Genomic DNA, 15,541 nt, shown 5'->3' with positions numbered 1-15,541 from the left:
TGGTCCTCAAAGTCTGTTCCTATTTAATGAAGCCCATTAATGAACCACAGGATCAGTGCTCTATCATTTTTTTCCCTTATAGTTTATTTAATATTTTTTTTTAGGCTTCTCTTTCTCTGTTAATAGCTGCTATGAAACTATATGGCAGAAATGAACGTGTACAGGTCAAAATAATATTTCTTTTTATAAATAGCCACTCACTTCATTAGAGAAAATATAATAAGCCTGTACTTTCTAAGCACCACTGTTTCTTTCTAAAGTTCATAGTGCAATTTTCCCTTTTCCCCTACAGAAGTTATACATAAGCAATTATCATTAAAAAAAATCCCTATTCCACTACTACTCCTTTCCCCTTTTCCCTTTTCCCCTTTCCCTTTTTCCCTTCTCTTTTCTTCCACCTTTGCAATGGTATTTTTGGCATTTGTCTCAGAATGGTAGAATTTATTATTGTTATGCATAGACACACAACGTAGGTGAAAAAATAGTCTTTCTAAGATATGTTCACATCTACTTATGCGCTATTAAGCCAAAAAAAAACCCCCTCCAAATTATGGGTAAGAGCCTCATTCTTTCCTTTAAGTCTGAATATTAATAACAGCAGCAGAGGCACACGCAGAATAAGTGCAGAGCACCGGTTCTTGAGCTGCTGGGCTGTGACACAGCCCTGCTCGCCCACGAGAGGTCTCCCAGCTGATGGGAACGTGCTGATCCCCGCCTGTCACCCTGACAGGTTTCCTTCTGAAGGCTGAACAACAGCCCGGCACACGCACGGGTTATGAATCCGGGGATCGGGTCGTTTATCGCTATTGATCCGCCTGTTTTGAAACAGACTGATTACACAGCCTTCGGGGAGACTCACACAAGATCCTGAGGTTGCGTTTGTTAACTATTGGCATCCAAAATTGCGAGACTTATCTGCAAGACTTTAGTTTTCCAAACTTATCTGCAAGACTTTAGTTTTCCAAACTGCTGGCAATTTTGTGCTGAAAAGCGTCCTTTCCTTGTACTTTGTGCTCCCGGCTGCCCCGGTATGTAAGGCGAAAGGGCAGCATCTTCCTATCGCTAAGTAAAATTGCGGAGAAAGAGATAAGGGTCATAGTCATAGACTACAAAAATAATCTGGTCACATCACCCCCGTTCAACGTGCTACGAAGCTCTGCGAAGACGTGGCGCGGCACAAGCGGTGGGCTATGTACAGGCGGGAGCCATCGCACAGCCGCGTTCAGCGCCTATGGGAGACGTCTCCTCAATTTATATTAAAAAAAAAAAAAAAAAAGACAGCGCTAAAGGTCTGGTTGTACGCGGGATGGCGGATGGGCGAGGAGCGCAGATGCCTTACCAGGAAGATCCGAAGCAACATAGAAGTAGGCGTAAAGCAGCCTGTTTTTGAAGGGGGGAGGGGGGGCAGAGTTATCTGTAAGTACAGAGCGATCTTGTTGAAATGAGGCAGAGCCGGCGCTGAAGCCTCCCCTTGCAGATGGTCCGCGAGTGAGTAGGAAGCCGGGGAAACGCTGCAGGTGCCCGCAATGGAGTCCCCCAGCCAAGAAGAAGGGGCGGCTTGGCTGGGCGTGCTGTCCCCCCACCCCCTGCCGCAGCCCCCCGCGGTCCGATAGCACGGCAGGGGATGCTTTGGGCTTGGCGTTAGGATTTTGTGACAACGGCGCCGTAAGAAACTGCAGCGCTTCTCAGCGCACAGCCCAGGGAAACATATGGCCTGATGAGCCTGCCTGGGATGAGTTAATACCCCGCTTCCAGATGGAGCCAGGAAGCACAGTGGCACATGCAATCAGGAGACAAATATGTGTTGTTTTTTTTTAAAAAAGTGAGTTCACTTCGGAGCCCTACACTAAAAAAAAAAAGGGGCAGAAGCTGAAGAACCATCTGCAGGAATTTTCCTAAACCTGGGGTAAATCTTAATTTATTCGAATCGCCTGCAATTTTTTTTTCTGCTTTCTTCCCTTTTTCACTGATAAAGGCACCGGATTAACTAAAACTACAGAGCATTAATAAATATCATGTTAGCACCAAACCAGTGCTTTTAGCACTGGCCACAGAGGTCATGTGAAATTCAAAACATACCTAAAAGATAAAGATTGCTAATGCAACTAGCACTGTATTCATTGTCATGTTTTCCTTGAGTGCTGTCGGCCTAATCCCTAAAATAAAATTTAAGCACATCTTGTCTATTTTCCTTACATAAAGACAGATTGAAATGCCAAAAATACCCCTATGCAGATTGTGTAGCACCGTAGAGGGCCAAAGCAGCCCGTAACTGAAGGAAAATTACTGATTGAAAGTAAACAACTGAATACAGTGACAATAAAGTATCACTTGTCATAATGCTACATATAATGTAGAGTATGCAAAAATGCAGTGGTTTGACTGCAGGATTTAACAATAAAAAATAAAAATAGTAAAAGCAGCCTTAATATAATGATTTTTACGTACAAAAATATTAAATCAAAATAAATAATTCCAAACATAAATATTATACTGTACATTAAGAATATGCGATCTATATACACACATAAACAGATAAAAAAGTGGAAGGCAGAGGTATTGCATCGCTATCCTTCATCCGTCTCCTCTCCGTTGGCCGCTCTCCGAGAACCTGGAAAATACAGACAAGGTGCACATTAGAGTCTGATCATCATCTTCGCCTCTGAAAACTGTAACTAGAGAGATGGGCACGAGAGCAGAGCCAAAGCGGGTGCCAGTGAGGTGGGAAGCACGTTTCCAGTCGACAGCATTATACCCGAAAGCGTTACTGGAGGAAGGGAGGACTGGGAGCCCAGTATCCCATCGCTCCCCAGATGCTGCGTGGGGTGGGTGGCCGTCACCGATGCACTCAATGCACAAGTGCTTTTGCAAGCGTGGCCTGATCTGCTCCTTCAGGATGTTTTTGGGAAGATTTCCCATCACAGAATCACAGAATCACAGAATGGTCAGAGTTGGAAGAGACCTCTGGAGATCATCTAGTCCAATCCCCCTGCCAGAGCAGGGGCACCTCCAGCAGTGGCACAGGACGGCGTCCAGGCGGGTTTGGAATGTCTCCAGAGTGGGAGACTCCCCCACCTCTCTGGGCAGCCTGTGCCACTGCTCTGCCACCCTCAGAGGAAAGGAGTTCCGTCGTGCAGAAGCAGCTGGGAACTCACCATCGCTATAACACCTGAACATCGAGGCCTGTTCCAGATGATGGAGTACACTTCCCACAGTAACCACCGCATTTTCCTACTACTTTGGTACCATCCTGCAGGCAAAATCAGAAATAACATCTCACAGAAGGGCTCAGGAACTCTCTGCTGTGAAAGGGCCAGATCCGGGATATTCTAGCCAGGGTTTTTAATAGAAAACGTCTTGGAAGGAAAACAAATTATGCCTAAATCAATCTACAAAATCACCATTATATTTAAATGTATGCAAATGTAATTCCCTTTAGTGCTATCAGGTCAGATGGTGAACACAAATAAGAAAGGGTAGTTTTGATTTATTACAGTGAGAGATGCCCAAGGAGAAGGCCATTTGGAGGGGTATCTCAAGGGTATCTGCTTTCTCCAATTTGCCCCACAGTGAATAACTGTAATGAGCGGAAAACTTGGCTCACGCAAGAGCGAAACCCCATCTAGAAAATAACAGCTCCTCAGCTGTGCTGGAGCACATGAAGGGCACAGGAAGGATAGTCGTAGGCAGTACCAAGAAACATCCATTTGGAAGGGAAAGGCCTGGAGTGGCTCCAGAGCCAAGAGGAGAGGGAAAGAGATGGAGTGAGGCTATGCCACTTGCTGAAGTGCTGTCCCCTCTCAGCTCTGCATTTCCACAGCCAGAAGAGACAAAGGAAGACATGGAGTAGTCCTGGGGTTGGCCCGGTCTCCAGGAGAGCCCAGCAAGCATGGTGCAGCTCCAGTCTTGGCTTCAGAGATTAATACTTCCATCTGGCCTTCCTTATCCCACCTCTGCAGAGTCTTTCTCCTCTTGGTCATTACAATGGGCAGACAGTCCTTGAGGGGAATTCAACCCTCAATTACCAGAAAATTGGACTGAAGTGCAGGACAAGCTTGCACAAAGCATTTATTTTTAAACGAGCTCCATCCTGCCCTTGACACTATCGATCTGTGATTGCAGCAAGCTGCTATCATCTCTTCTCACTATGCCTTTCTTTCTTCTGCTCCTGCAGGCAATTACCCCCTTGGAACAGCCCTTGACAGATGCCATCGGGTGATGGAGGTAAGAGTTGTCTCTTAGACCCCTTGTCCCTTAAAGTTTGTTTTAATTCTTCCAGCTGTGATGGTGTCTGCTCTCCGCAACCCCAAAGTCGGCTGCCCGGGCTTCTCCTTTCTGAAGGGGAGAAGAATAGCAAAGCACCTGCCAGAACTAACACAGGGGAGCTGTGCTGGTCCTCTTCTACCTGTACTGGAGGATGCTTTGCTGCAGCATGGTCAGACCAATAGCATTTAATTCTGCTTTAAGAGCCCCAGCACTGATGAGGCTCATGGGCTCAAGGGGTTCCCCCGAGCCAGGGGGACTGAAAGCAGTACAGGAGAAGATACTTTGCAAATTGTTTTTTGTTAACTGATTATGGTCATCTCCTTCGGAGAGTTTTAACAGGGACAATCAGGATGACTCACGTGAAGTAACAGCCAAAAATGCCATCCTGGGTTTCTCCAATTTCAGAACATGACACAGGAGCAACGGGGCGAAGGCATGCAGCGGCAGAGGGGTTAATGGGCAGGCAAATTAAGCCCTATAAGTTCAAATTTGGTTGTGGAGTGATTTTGAAGGCCTGCCTGGCTTACCCGGAGGCTGCAGGGTCAGCAGAGCCACGGGCAGCCGCAGGGGACGGTGCCCTGGGGTGCAGCGAGCCGTGGGGCAGCGCCGACCCACCACATCTCGGCTGACTTGGGTCTCTCCCAAGGAGATAAACCCAGACCATTGCAAAGGTCCACGTCCTCCACACTTTATCAGCCACGTTTTGGTCACAGCTCCTACATGGGGCACACTCGCCCAGCACCCAGACCCTCTCCGGCAGGTCGAGCCCTGCTCTGTAGCTCTGACCCCATGCGCCCTGGTCCTGCCTGCCCCGTGATCCACGCTCCACGCTGGACACCTCGGACAACTAATTAAAGAGATGTCTGCCCCACAGCACGCAGCATTTTCAGCTTCACGGTTAAGCAGGCTCACTAATTAATTGCAATAACTCAAACCAAGTTAAACCTGTGAGGTGTCGTCTCCCCCCCCACCTCACATACAATTACAGGCAACGCTTCATTTCTGATGTCAGATGTTTGATTTTTGTTAGTTTCTACTTAGAAGATGCTGCCATGAAAGACAACAATTAGAAACTTCTCATGAGCAAGTACAAACATAATTAAAATTACAACTTACTGGGGATTTTTGAATTTCCGACACTGCGTAATTCCCTTGCGAGAGCCACTTTGCCGTTCCCATCAAGGACAGGCCTGTCCCATAAAGGTCTATGCTGAAGCGACCCTAAAAAACAAGCAGACGAGCCTGGTTACCCCAAAATGCTGTGCTTTTGCCACAGTGTGACTTTCCTAACAGGATCTTGCCGGCAATATTTTCAATTTTTTCCACCCTGCCCATGGCAGGGAGGTTGGAACTTGATGATCTTCAAGGTCCTTTCCAACCTAAACCATTCTATGATTCTGTGATTCTATGATAGTGATTAGCACATATTGTACAAATCACAGCATGTCTCGGGTTAGGAATTTCCATCTCGCTGGTGGCTGCAGAGAAGGAGGGGCTTTATCTTGGGTTTCCACTGCTTTTTCTCAGTTTTACACTGCTTTTTCGCGGTTTGCCAGCTGAGGGCATTCTTGGCTTTTCCATGGCAAACTGCGGAGCCTGACATGCTCCAGCAGCTGATGGGAAAGGTACCCCAGGGATGCGCTGCAGCCACTCTCGCTGCTCCCTCCTCAACTGGAGAGGGCACACTTGTCCTTATTTTCCTTACTTTCCACTAGGCTTTTTTTTAAAAAAAAAAACAACACCCAGACTTCAGTAAAATCAAAACTCTTTCATTTGTTTATTTCTTAAAAACTCCCTTCATTTCATTCCAACCTCTCTCAAAATGCACAAAATGGATGGAAAACTAAGGGCTAGGTCTGCATCCAACGCAGATGCCTCCAGCCTTCCCCTTACCCCCACGGCAGCCTCCAGCCCTGCCCAAGGAGGACACAAGGAGGGATCCTTCGGCCACATCCGCGGGCTGACCCGCAGCCCAGCACAGCCGTGTGGTACCAGATGGCTGTTAGCTTTGCTGCCTGCACTTGCTGCCTTGGGAATGTGGATTTTCTGCAAGGAGCAAACTGTCTGGGTCAGGTGGATGGATATTAACATTCATGAGCCCTCCCGAGGTAAGAAGTCAATCCCTAAGCCGCTGAGCTGTGCGGAAAAGTGTCAGCTCCAAAAGTAAGGAGGGAAGGAGATGGAGAGGTTTGCCCTCTGCCGTCTGCTGCTGCAACACCCTCCTTAATGCCCTTTGCAAGTAAGGTCCACCCAATACCTTGGACCATCCAAACATATCAATTATTATCTCCCAGCTCCACAGAAACTAGGTGTGCTGGGGACACAGAGCAAGCCACCTGTAGCACAGTGTTAATTAGTTTCCTAGAGACTTTCAAGAAAGCATATTTCTTCCAAGCAAATAGGCTAGATGTCCTGCATCACCTCCCAAAGCTACTGAAGATGTGACTTAGCCTGTGCTCAGCTCTATGCTTTCGTGGCCAGGCACCTCGCAGTGCTGGGCCAGGCTGGATTTGCCCCGATGTGCAGGCACTGTCTTCGTTTCATCAGCGTTTTCCCAGCCCTGAAGTGGAGTGAGCGGTGGTCCCTCTGGGCTGCTGTGAAAATAACCAGTAGGTCACGGGGATGGTGGGACAGCAGCTGGCAGGCACCACTGTGGTCTCTGATGGCTGTGCTCCATCGGTCCAGTGGCAGAAACCCGACCTGTTCCTGCCCTGCAAAGGCTGTCCCCCTCTCCTTCTTGGCCATCTGCCCCCTGAGCTGGCTTGGCAGGAGTCCTGCTGGCTGTCTGCTGTCTTCTCCACCCACAGAGGGGTTCTCTCACCCATCTTGCACGCCCACAAAGAGCAGTTTCAGCAGATCCAAGGCTGTGGAGCACAGAGGCGGGGTCCCAGGGCATCCTGATGGCCTGATCCAGCCCAGCATTTCCACCATCCCTGACACGGACCGATCCCTCTACCCTTCAACTATGCGTGCAAAGTCCAGCCCTTCTCCCACAGCTTATTTCTTCTTCCTTTTCTCCTTTACTGTTGACTGTCTGAGGCCCTGAGGAATGTCCCTTAGTCAGTCCCGACACTGGTCTGATAACAACCTGACATTTTCCCATATGGAAAATGGAGAGTGCTTTCTGCACGGACAAAAGGAAAAGTTTCCGACCGCTGAGATGAGAATGTGATGCTCATTGGAGTTGGGCTGATGTGATCAGCAGTAATTAATAGAGGGCCTGAACATAACAAACGGCACCAATTCCTATGAAATGCTATTGTCAAATACCTGCGGGCATTTGGCTGCACTGTAGCAGTCCCCAGCGGTGGCATAAGGAACAGGTCGTCCATCATGTGTCCGTGCAAACTGTAAATCGGTTGCTGTGGAGAACAGTTGGTGAATAACACAGAAAGAAATATGCAGGGAGAGAGACAAAATAAATGTAAATATACTCTGCTAGTGTTTAAATTCACTAAAGCTGGTTGCATACATTAATCTTGAGAGTCAAAACCTCATCTGTTGGATTTTTAATATGAAATCCCCAATTCATCCCACATGTGACTCCCAGTATGTGAGCACTGAATTTAACAGGACGCTCACATGCTCAACATTTACAGCTCGGTATAAGTGCATTGGTGATTTAGGGCCTAGATATAAATCGCAATAAAACTTGAACCCATGGTTTTTATTTCTCTATCAGAAAATGCCCCGCTTTCAAGAAGGCCACCGGACCTCCTAAATCCCCCTTTTAAAAGAAGGCAAACAACCACCTCGGTGCTCTCCTGGCTGCCCAGCCCAGGGGTCGGGGTTTCAAAGGGAATCAGGATATTTTGCTTCGGAGGGACCTGAAGTAACCAAGACTCATTTAGATGGGGATGTGAGATAGCTCCTGCCTGACAGAGGTAGGTGCCCAGCTCCTTTTGAAATTCAAAGGGAGCTGGTATCAAATTCCCCAAGGGTAGTTCTTTTGAGATCTTTACCTAGGAGCTTTTACGGACTATTAGTAGCTTTTTACAGATTGATAGACTGGGAGGAATCATGGCTTGAAAATTAAGTGATAAAAAATGCTATCAGATAAAGAGGCATTTTACAAGGAAGGATTTTGATTTGCTAAAAAAATCTCTGCTATTTACTGAATGACCCCCCAACAATATACTGTGTTTTTAAAACATTTGCTGGAAACTGATAGCATCCCTGGAGTCAAGGGGACTGAAACCATAACCCTGTGAGATGCTGTGGGCTCTCCGGGGGCGGGATGGCTCCAGAGAGACCAGGTATCACTTACACTCCACAGCTACAGCCCTCTCCTCCCCTGCAAGTCCACGGCCGCACCTCCATCACTCCCAGCACAAATTATTTCCCCATGGTCTGGTTCTGCCAAGAGCCTCCTCCACCCCATCCCTGAGGAAGCAGCATCGCCGACCCCAGCGGAGACCCTGCCCTGGGATCTCCTGACATGTCTGTGTGTAAAATGGGGCCCAGCTCCTCCCTGGTTAAGCTTTCTGTCTGAGTCCCGTCTGAAAATAGGAGATCAAATGAAATAAAATCCTTCAGAAAACACACTGGCCTGCCGGGAGCACGCAAATATTCATTCTGCATAGCAGATGCCCCAGCGATTATCTTAATATTTTCCCATAACAGAGAAATAGTATGAGCATCTCTGATGTACTCAAGTTGCAATCTCCAAGTGTAAAGCAGCCTTTAACAGGAATATTGCTCACTAGAGTACTACTACTTGTTTGTAGTTACAGCTATATTTGTGTAAAATAAACATTTTTTTTAATGGCAAGGCCCTGTTTTTACTCACTTATTATTTGCATAGTGTTCAGGTCCAGCCTTACTTTGCTGAAGGTGGAAAACCCAGCTGCTGTGTAATCTTTCCTACACTGGCAGTCTTCTCGTCTGCTCCCGTTATACGGACATTCAGTCGGGTTATGCAATCTAAATCAAAAGAAAACCCTTTCTACTCATGACCGGAAAATATTGCCATGGAAAACAAAAATACCGTGAAGATCAGGATTAAGGGATTCCTTACCTGTATCCATACACTTCTGAAAAATTTTCTGCATCCCCATTTACCAGGGTCACGTACTCCTTTGGGCTGTCAGTCTGCATCCCAGAGCAATACACCTGAGAGAGAGAAGCCAGAATTTTGTCAGGTATCACGTGCAAAGGGATGGCCGAGAAAACTGAAGGTCGAGAACGCAAAAGTGGAAGCGAAGAGCACACGCAGGGTCCTCTTGCACCTTCGGGAAATGCATTAACTATCAGTCTGTTGTTGAAATGCACCTTTAATGTCTTTCCTTTCACTTGAAGGAAATATTCGCCATCTTCAGTGACACCTTTGAGATGTTTAACGTCTTTGCAACTCCTTGGTAATTCACCTGAAACAAAACAGAAATACTTGTGGTCACTGAGCAACTGTACGTCAACATTTTTTTTGTAACGCTGTGAAGCATCTAAAGCATCAAAACCACCTTGTTTATTTTTAAGAGGTCTCCCTGAAGTGACTTAGTGCTTTGTTGGATGGCTCCCAATGCTTGGAAGTGCTGCACATCTCTAGGAATTTGATGGGAACAGATGCTGAAGCCACGAGAAAGGCAAAGGAAGGTGCAAATCTGCAGACTTACAGTCATGGACGTTGTGACATGTCCTCCTCTCTTCGGGTTTCAGATCCGCATGGCACAAGCTGCTGACCTGGTCATTGTTCGTCAAACACTGCACCGACCGGTGCATGACTCCGACTCCACAGGTGACGGAGCACTGCAAGACAGAAGCAGAGATTCGTATTTTATCTCAAGGATTTCTGGGCTCCAGAGTGTTCAAACACAGGCTTAATTTTAATCAAACAAGTAATCCCTTTGATTATTAATCCCTTCATTATTATCATCAACGCTATTTCAGGAAGACTACTGAACTTCACTCTGCACTTAAACGCTTTGCAGGATGAGGCAGTGTTGGTTAAGGTGAACCATGTGCTCATGTGAAATTGTTTATTTTTCACACTAGGAAGGTCGTACAAGAGAGAAATGTTCACCAGGAGGCCTGAATGGTAGAAATCCTCTCCTGGTGGCTGGGAGACATTGCTTGGGACACTGATAGGGGCCTCTGAACAAACAAGACATGGGTTGTTGTTTTCTAACCAAATCGCATGAAAAACCCCACAGCCTTCAAACCCTCTCTCCCCTCACCCTCTGGAAAAATGGCTAAATCTGTGCAAACACCCGGTAATCCTCAAACAGCCCAAATCAAGGGCAATCTTAAGGATGAAATTGCACAATTTACTGGACCTACCGAGCAGCAGCTTGTCCGGGCTCGCTGATGCTGAGCGCGGGCGATGGGAGGTGAGAGTATCTTGCTCCTCCTCCGCCATTTGTTCTTTCAGTACTTGAGAACTGAAAATCAGCTCTTTCTACAGGTACGAGGTCAGGATGCCAAGAAAATGAGGATGCTCATCCATTTAGAAATGCTTAGTCCAAAGGAGTGCACCATGAAGGACATGGTCTTCAACAGCTCATGGTATTTGCAACTTGGTGTTTACTCTTTATCTGGTCCAAATCCATAAAATTTAACTACAGAGCTGAGCAGGACTCTCTGTGTCCATCAAAGATGGTAGTATTTTACATTATTTTACATTAAATCCCTTTGAAAATCAGAGATGAGAAGGGTCATGGCACTTTGCAGTCACTGGGACATTCAGCAGCCCAAACTGAAGAGAAAGGTCTTGCTCTCTGAAACGGATACTCTTTGGAATGAAGCTGTACTAATGAACTGGACATTTTGCACTGAAATTCTGGGGGAAAATACCAATTAATTGAGGCTGAGCTCTTTGCTGTAAGTCCTCTGCCCTGACTCGCAGGGAGGATCTGAAGCTTCCTATGGTGCAGGAGAACTTCAGTTTCAAACCGCTCTGCCATTTACTGTGACAACTTCCACTACATTTTGCTTGACTTGACCCTCATTGCATTGTAAAGGTTTGACAAATTCTGACAAATGCCTGAGCTGGATTAATAAATCAAATTTATGGGAGAAACACCACGTTTCAAAGAATGTCAGAAGCCCAAAGAAGTGAAATGTTATCACCTTAACTAAAATTTGATCTTGTAGTTCAGGCCCCAGAAAAGGCTCGACACAAATAACTTTAGCAGAACAGCAAAGTTCTTTCCCCTGCCCTGTCTCAGCATTTGTAAGAAGGAGGGGGACGGGAAAGAAAAAGAAATTAAAATCCTTTTCAGGCTACAATTACCAGTGTTTTGGCCTATTGGGGGGTTCCTAAACCTTGCTCACACACGTGGGCAAGTGGGATCAAGCCCAGCTGCCAACTACCCATCACTGCCTCTACTCTAGCATAAGGCTTTCAAACCCCTTGTTTTCTGGCAGCGACCCCACTTTCCGACTAAGCATTCAGCATGACCCTTAACACTGCCACAGATTTTGGCTACAATCAAATTTTCACGGAGATCGTGACTCCACTCGTGGCTGCTGGGACTCCCCGATACGATGGGGTTCAGTCGGGAGCAAGAGCCCTACACACACCGGGGCTGCCGCTGCACGAGGGTATTCACTGCGTTAATTCATGCAGGTCTTAATGCTAAACCTTGGGACTGTATCCCCTGTGTAAAGAAAAATAAGTTTGTTCCAATTTTTTTTTCAGTTAAAAAAACGAAGTTTGCCAAACTTACGCTTCCCCAGTTGCCGACGCGCCAGGATGCTGAGACGGGGCACTCCCCGAGGTAGCAGGGCTGGATGTTGGGCGGCTGTGTGCCGGGGCAGTTGACCGTGTTCTGGTACCCATACTCGTAGTGGTCCTTCCCGGTGTAAATCTCGCTGCAGGACACCAGGCGCTGCCTGTATCCCTTCCCGCATGTGACGGAGCACTGCGGGCAGAGGAAGCGCCTGTCAGCACCGCACGCTTTGGGAAGGCTGCCCAAAATGGGGAGGAAAAGCAGCCTTACCAGCTTTTAACACGGCAAGCTGCTCTGAGGGATCACTAGTAACTATTTAAGACAGCCACGGGTATTGTGAGTGGCTACAAGTGGGCTGGCCCCCAACACTGTCTTTGAGAACCCAATTCCTCCCTCTGCTGCCCTATAGCTGGTCCAGGACCCCCCGCTCCCACTTGGCTCCCGGGCACAAGTTATCCCTCCCCAAGGGCCAATAAAGGAACAGAAGATCCTTGGGAACTCAGAAACGCCTCTATTATTTGGGTTTTCTTTTTTTTTTTTTTCCCCCCCCATAGGATGGACAGAGAAAGAAAACGGTCAAGACTGACCCTGAATTGCAGGTACTTGGCAGCAACGGGAAGAAAGGGAAGGTTTTCCTTGTAATCAGAGGGCAAAGTGCTTCTGCCCTCCTCACCAAAATGCTGAGTGGGAGCTGGGGCGAGCTGAGCTCCAGCTCCATGAGCTCTCACCCACCTCCTCGTCTTCATGGGTCCAAGTGCTCCCAGGGGGCCACAGGCAGTGGGAGTGGGTAGAGGGTGTCTGGACAAGAGGCAGCCAGGGCTCCAGCTTCACAGGCACCCTAATGTTTCTCTTAGGACACTACCCAGGAGACCAGGCTACCCTGAGAAATTCTCATCTCTCCACATTTCTCCCTCCTGCACTATCTCGGGTGGCTTGTCTCTCCTCCCCCTCAATCCCGGCATGTTTTCCTTTTTCCCTTTTCGTGTTCTTCCTTTTTAATCAGCACTGTGTCAGCAGCTGCCTTGTCATTTCCCTCTGCTGTTCCTCTAAGTGGAAAGTGATCCTTCTGCAGACTTGTGGAAGGAAACAGGCTGAGATTAGCCCAGGTCCTCCCGCATGCAGCGCTTGCCGCAAAGAAAACTATCTATTTTCCTTTCCGAGCCCTCGCCCAGCCACGAGGGCGAACTTGCTGCCTTCGCTCACGCCAGGTCCTTGCTCCTGCCAAAGACGGCACCGAGGAAGGACGTGTCCCCACGGTCACATCCAGGCTCGCCTTTCCCCCCGGATGCTCACCCGGACCCTTGCACAGCTCGTGGGGCCCCGTAGCTTCTCGGGAGGGGATGGGAATAAAACAAAATAAATAAATAAATGAAATAAAATGGCACAAACCCAAAGAGGGTGCCTGCTGCACGCCATGTGCTTTGGAAGAAAATTGCCTCTAGATATTAGCTAGGACTCTGAGCACACCAGCGTTTAGTCTTTAATATCCTGGTCTTCTCCCACAGCCCTACGCCTTTCTCTCCAGAGGGGAAATTGCACACAGAAACAAACCAAAAAAATAATAATTAAACCACACAGCTCTGCCCTGCCACTGTCGATTTGGGTTGCAATATCTCAGCGAGGCCAGTGGTGAGAGGAGGAGAGGGTAGCCGGGTGGCCGGTGGCACGGTCCCTGTACGGGGACGGGGATGGGGACTCACCTCCGACCACTCCCCGGTGATCCAGACGTACTCGCAGGGCGGCAGCCCGCAGCTCTCGATTTCGGGGGGCCGTTTGCTGGCGTCGCAGTAGCCGCTGTTCTGCACCCGTTTGTTCTCATCCACGCACACCACTTTGCGGTACCGAGACGCCTCCCCGCACGTCTTCATGCACTGTTTGCGAAAACAACAGCTCATGCAACTCCCGAGGGACTTCAGCTAATTAATCGGCATCTGCAAAGTGAGCGAGCCCTCCTCCCAGCGGCCCCAGTGAGGGGGTGGCTCTGTGCCCCCTGTTTGGCATCTCTTGTTGGTATCACCTGAGGGCTAATTTGAGACCGGAGCCTCGCCGTGCCAGGTGCTGCGGGAGCATCTAGTGACAAATTTACCCATCCTCTGGAGGTATCAAGCCAAACCACAGGCGCAGGGAGAGAGGCGAAACCGAGGCAGCAGGTATTGGGATGGGGTGGATGTGGGGTCCAGCTGTGATGGGACCAGGAGATGCGGGGGTGGGCATGCCGGGCCAGGAGACAAGGCAAGGGGCAAAGAAAGGGACCAACCCCCATCATTTCAGCCCCTAGTAAACACAGCTGCTTGGAGAACGACAACCCAGCCATCCCCCTTCCAAAATACACACCTTTAGCTGTGGCTTGTGGGATGGGGAGCAGGGATGCCTGGTCCCTGCCAGCGGGCGAGCAGCAGCGCTCTGCCCTGGCATGGCGTGGGGACACATCTCTGCAGCCGCTGCAGCGCAGGGGGCCCTATGGGTTTATTCTCTTTTAAATACTGCCCTGCCCGATATTAAGAGTAACACCCGCTAGCCGAGTACAACTGCTCCCCGGGGGCTTCTGGAGACTTTAAGGACTCAGTTGTTTCTCTGCTCATCTTGGAAAAACCCGCCCGGCTGCTCCTGGGAGCGGGTCTGTGCTCGGAGCGCATCTTACAAAACACACGTAAAACAAAATAAATCAGCGTAAGAACAGCTGTCTGGGTACAACCCCATTTTCTTGAATTTATCGCCTGTAATGGACTTCTAACACTTTCAACTAACTGTATTAACAAGGAGAAAAATGCATGAAAATAATCATTTTATATAACGTGAAGGAAATGTCTTCCCCTAAGGAAAAGGATAAAACATTCAATCAGACCATCCCTATCTGTACAGAAACACCGTTTGAAGTCACCTAGGCTTGGAGGACCGTGCCAGTTTAATCCAGTTAGAGTCTCACCCTCCGAACATTGTTTCCAGCCTCCCTGAAGCAGCTCCTGCTCTCCTGGCTGGCCCACAATTAGCGAGATCTTAGTGGGTTCACCTAATTGTGAAACGCGGGCACTGTCAGGCCCCCATTTCTGTAATTAGCTGTCAGAACCAAGATTGCAAATTATGTGAGAACTCTGAAAAATCAGATCAACTCGTGGCAGGAGCATCAAACTAGGAGAGCCGTGGCGAGCACAACGTCACGTTCATCGTAAATATTTAGTAACGGAGCAAAGCGGAGGGGGACAGGGAAGGAGAGGCGGCCCCACAAAGCAGCATTTATTCTGAAGGAATAACTTAGGAGCTCTTAGGCAACAGTCAACATTGCAAAATCCGCAGTCTGCCAAAAGACCCCAAGGGCTTCGTGTGCTTTCAACCTTATTTACTCTCTTGCTTTAAGACCTCGGAGTGGAAGCGCCTTCTAGGTCTGTGCCAAAACACAGCGATCCTATGGGGGCTGGAGGAATTTGCTGGAGTGTGATTTTCCCCAGGGAGCAAACAAACTGTGCTGTATTTGCCCTTCTCTGATATCTCCCTATTACATAAGTAAAAACTGAAAGGGGGTTATTGCGTGTGAATAAGGCGTCACGAACTCTCCATCATCATGTAGCTTCCCTGAGCGGCACCTTTCAGGGGTGGCGTGAACCCTGCTA

The 15,541-nt window shown here is 48.4% G+C and overlaps 1 protein-coding gene across 1 annotated transcript in view; it reads right to left on the bottom strand.

The window, feature by feature from the left end:
- Positions 1–3,160: 3,160 nt before the first annotated feature.
- The window catches only part of ADAMTS9 (ADAM metallopeptidase with thrombospondin type 1 motif, 9), an 88,936-nt gene continuing 76,555 nt past the window's right edge, over positions 3,161–15,541 (bottom strand). The window contains exons 31-39 of the mRNA XM_009883624.1: positions 13,634–13,804; positions 11,931–12,125; positions 9,879–10,011; positions 9,538–9,632; positions 9,284–9,378; positions 9,056–9,189; positions 7,537–7,628; positions 5,383–5,487; positions 3,161–3,250 (exon numbers count right to left, since the gene is read on the bottom strand). Of these exons, the coding sequence (XP_009881926.1) occupies positions 3,161–3,250; positions 5,383–5,487; positions 7,537–7,628; positions 9,056–9,189; positions 9,284–9,378; positions 9,538–9,632; positions 9,879–10,011; positions 11,931–12,125; positions 13,634–13,804 (1,110 nt within the window). The remainder of the gene's footprint in view (positions 3,251–5,382; positions 5,488–7,536; positions 7,629–9,055; positions 9,190–9,283; positions 9,379–9,537; positions 9,633–9,878; positions 10,012–11,930; positions 12,126–13,633; positions 13,805–15,541) is intronic.

This window comes from Charadrius vociferus, unplaced genomic scaffold, assembly GCF_000708025.1.
Source record: "Charadrius vociferus isolate BGI_N301 unplaced genomic scaffold, ASM70802v2 scaffold324, whole genome shotgun sequence".
Taxonomy (NCBI): domain Eukaryota; kingdom Metazoa; phylum Chordata; class Aves; order Charadriiformes; family Charadriidae; genus Charadrius; species Charadrius vociferus.
This window is presented reverse-complemented; position numbering and strand designations above follow the sequence as displayed.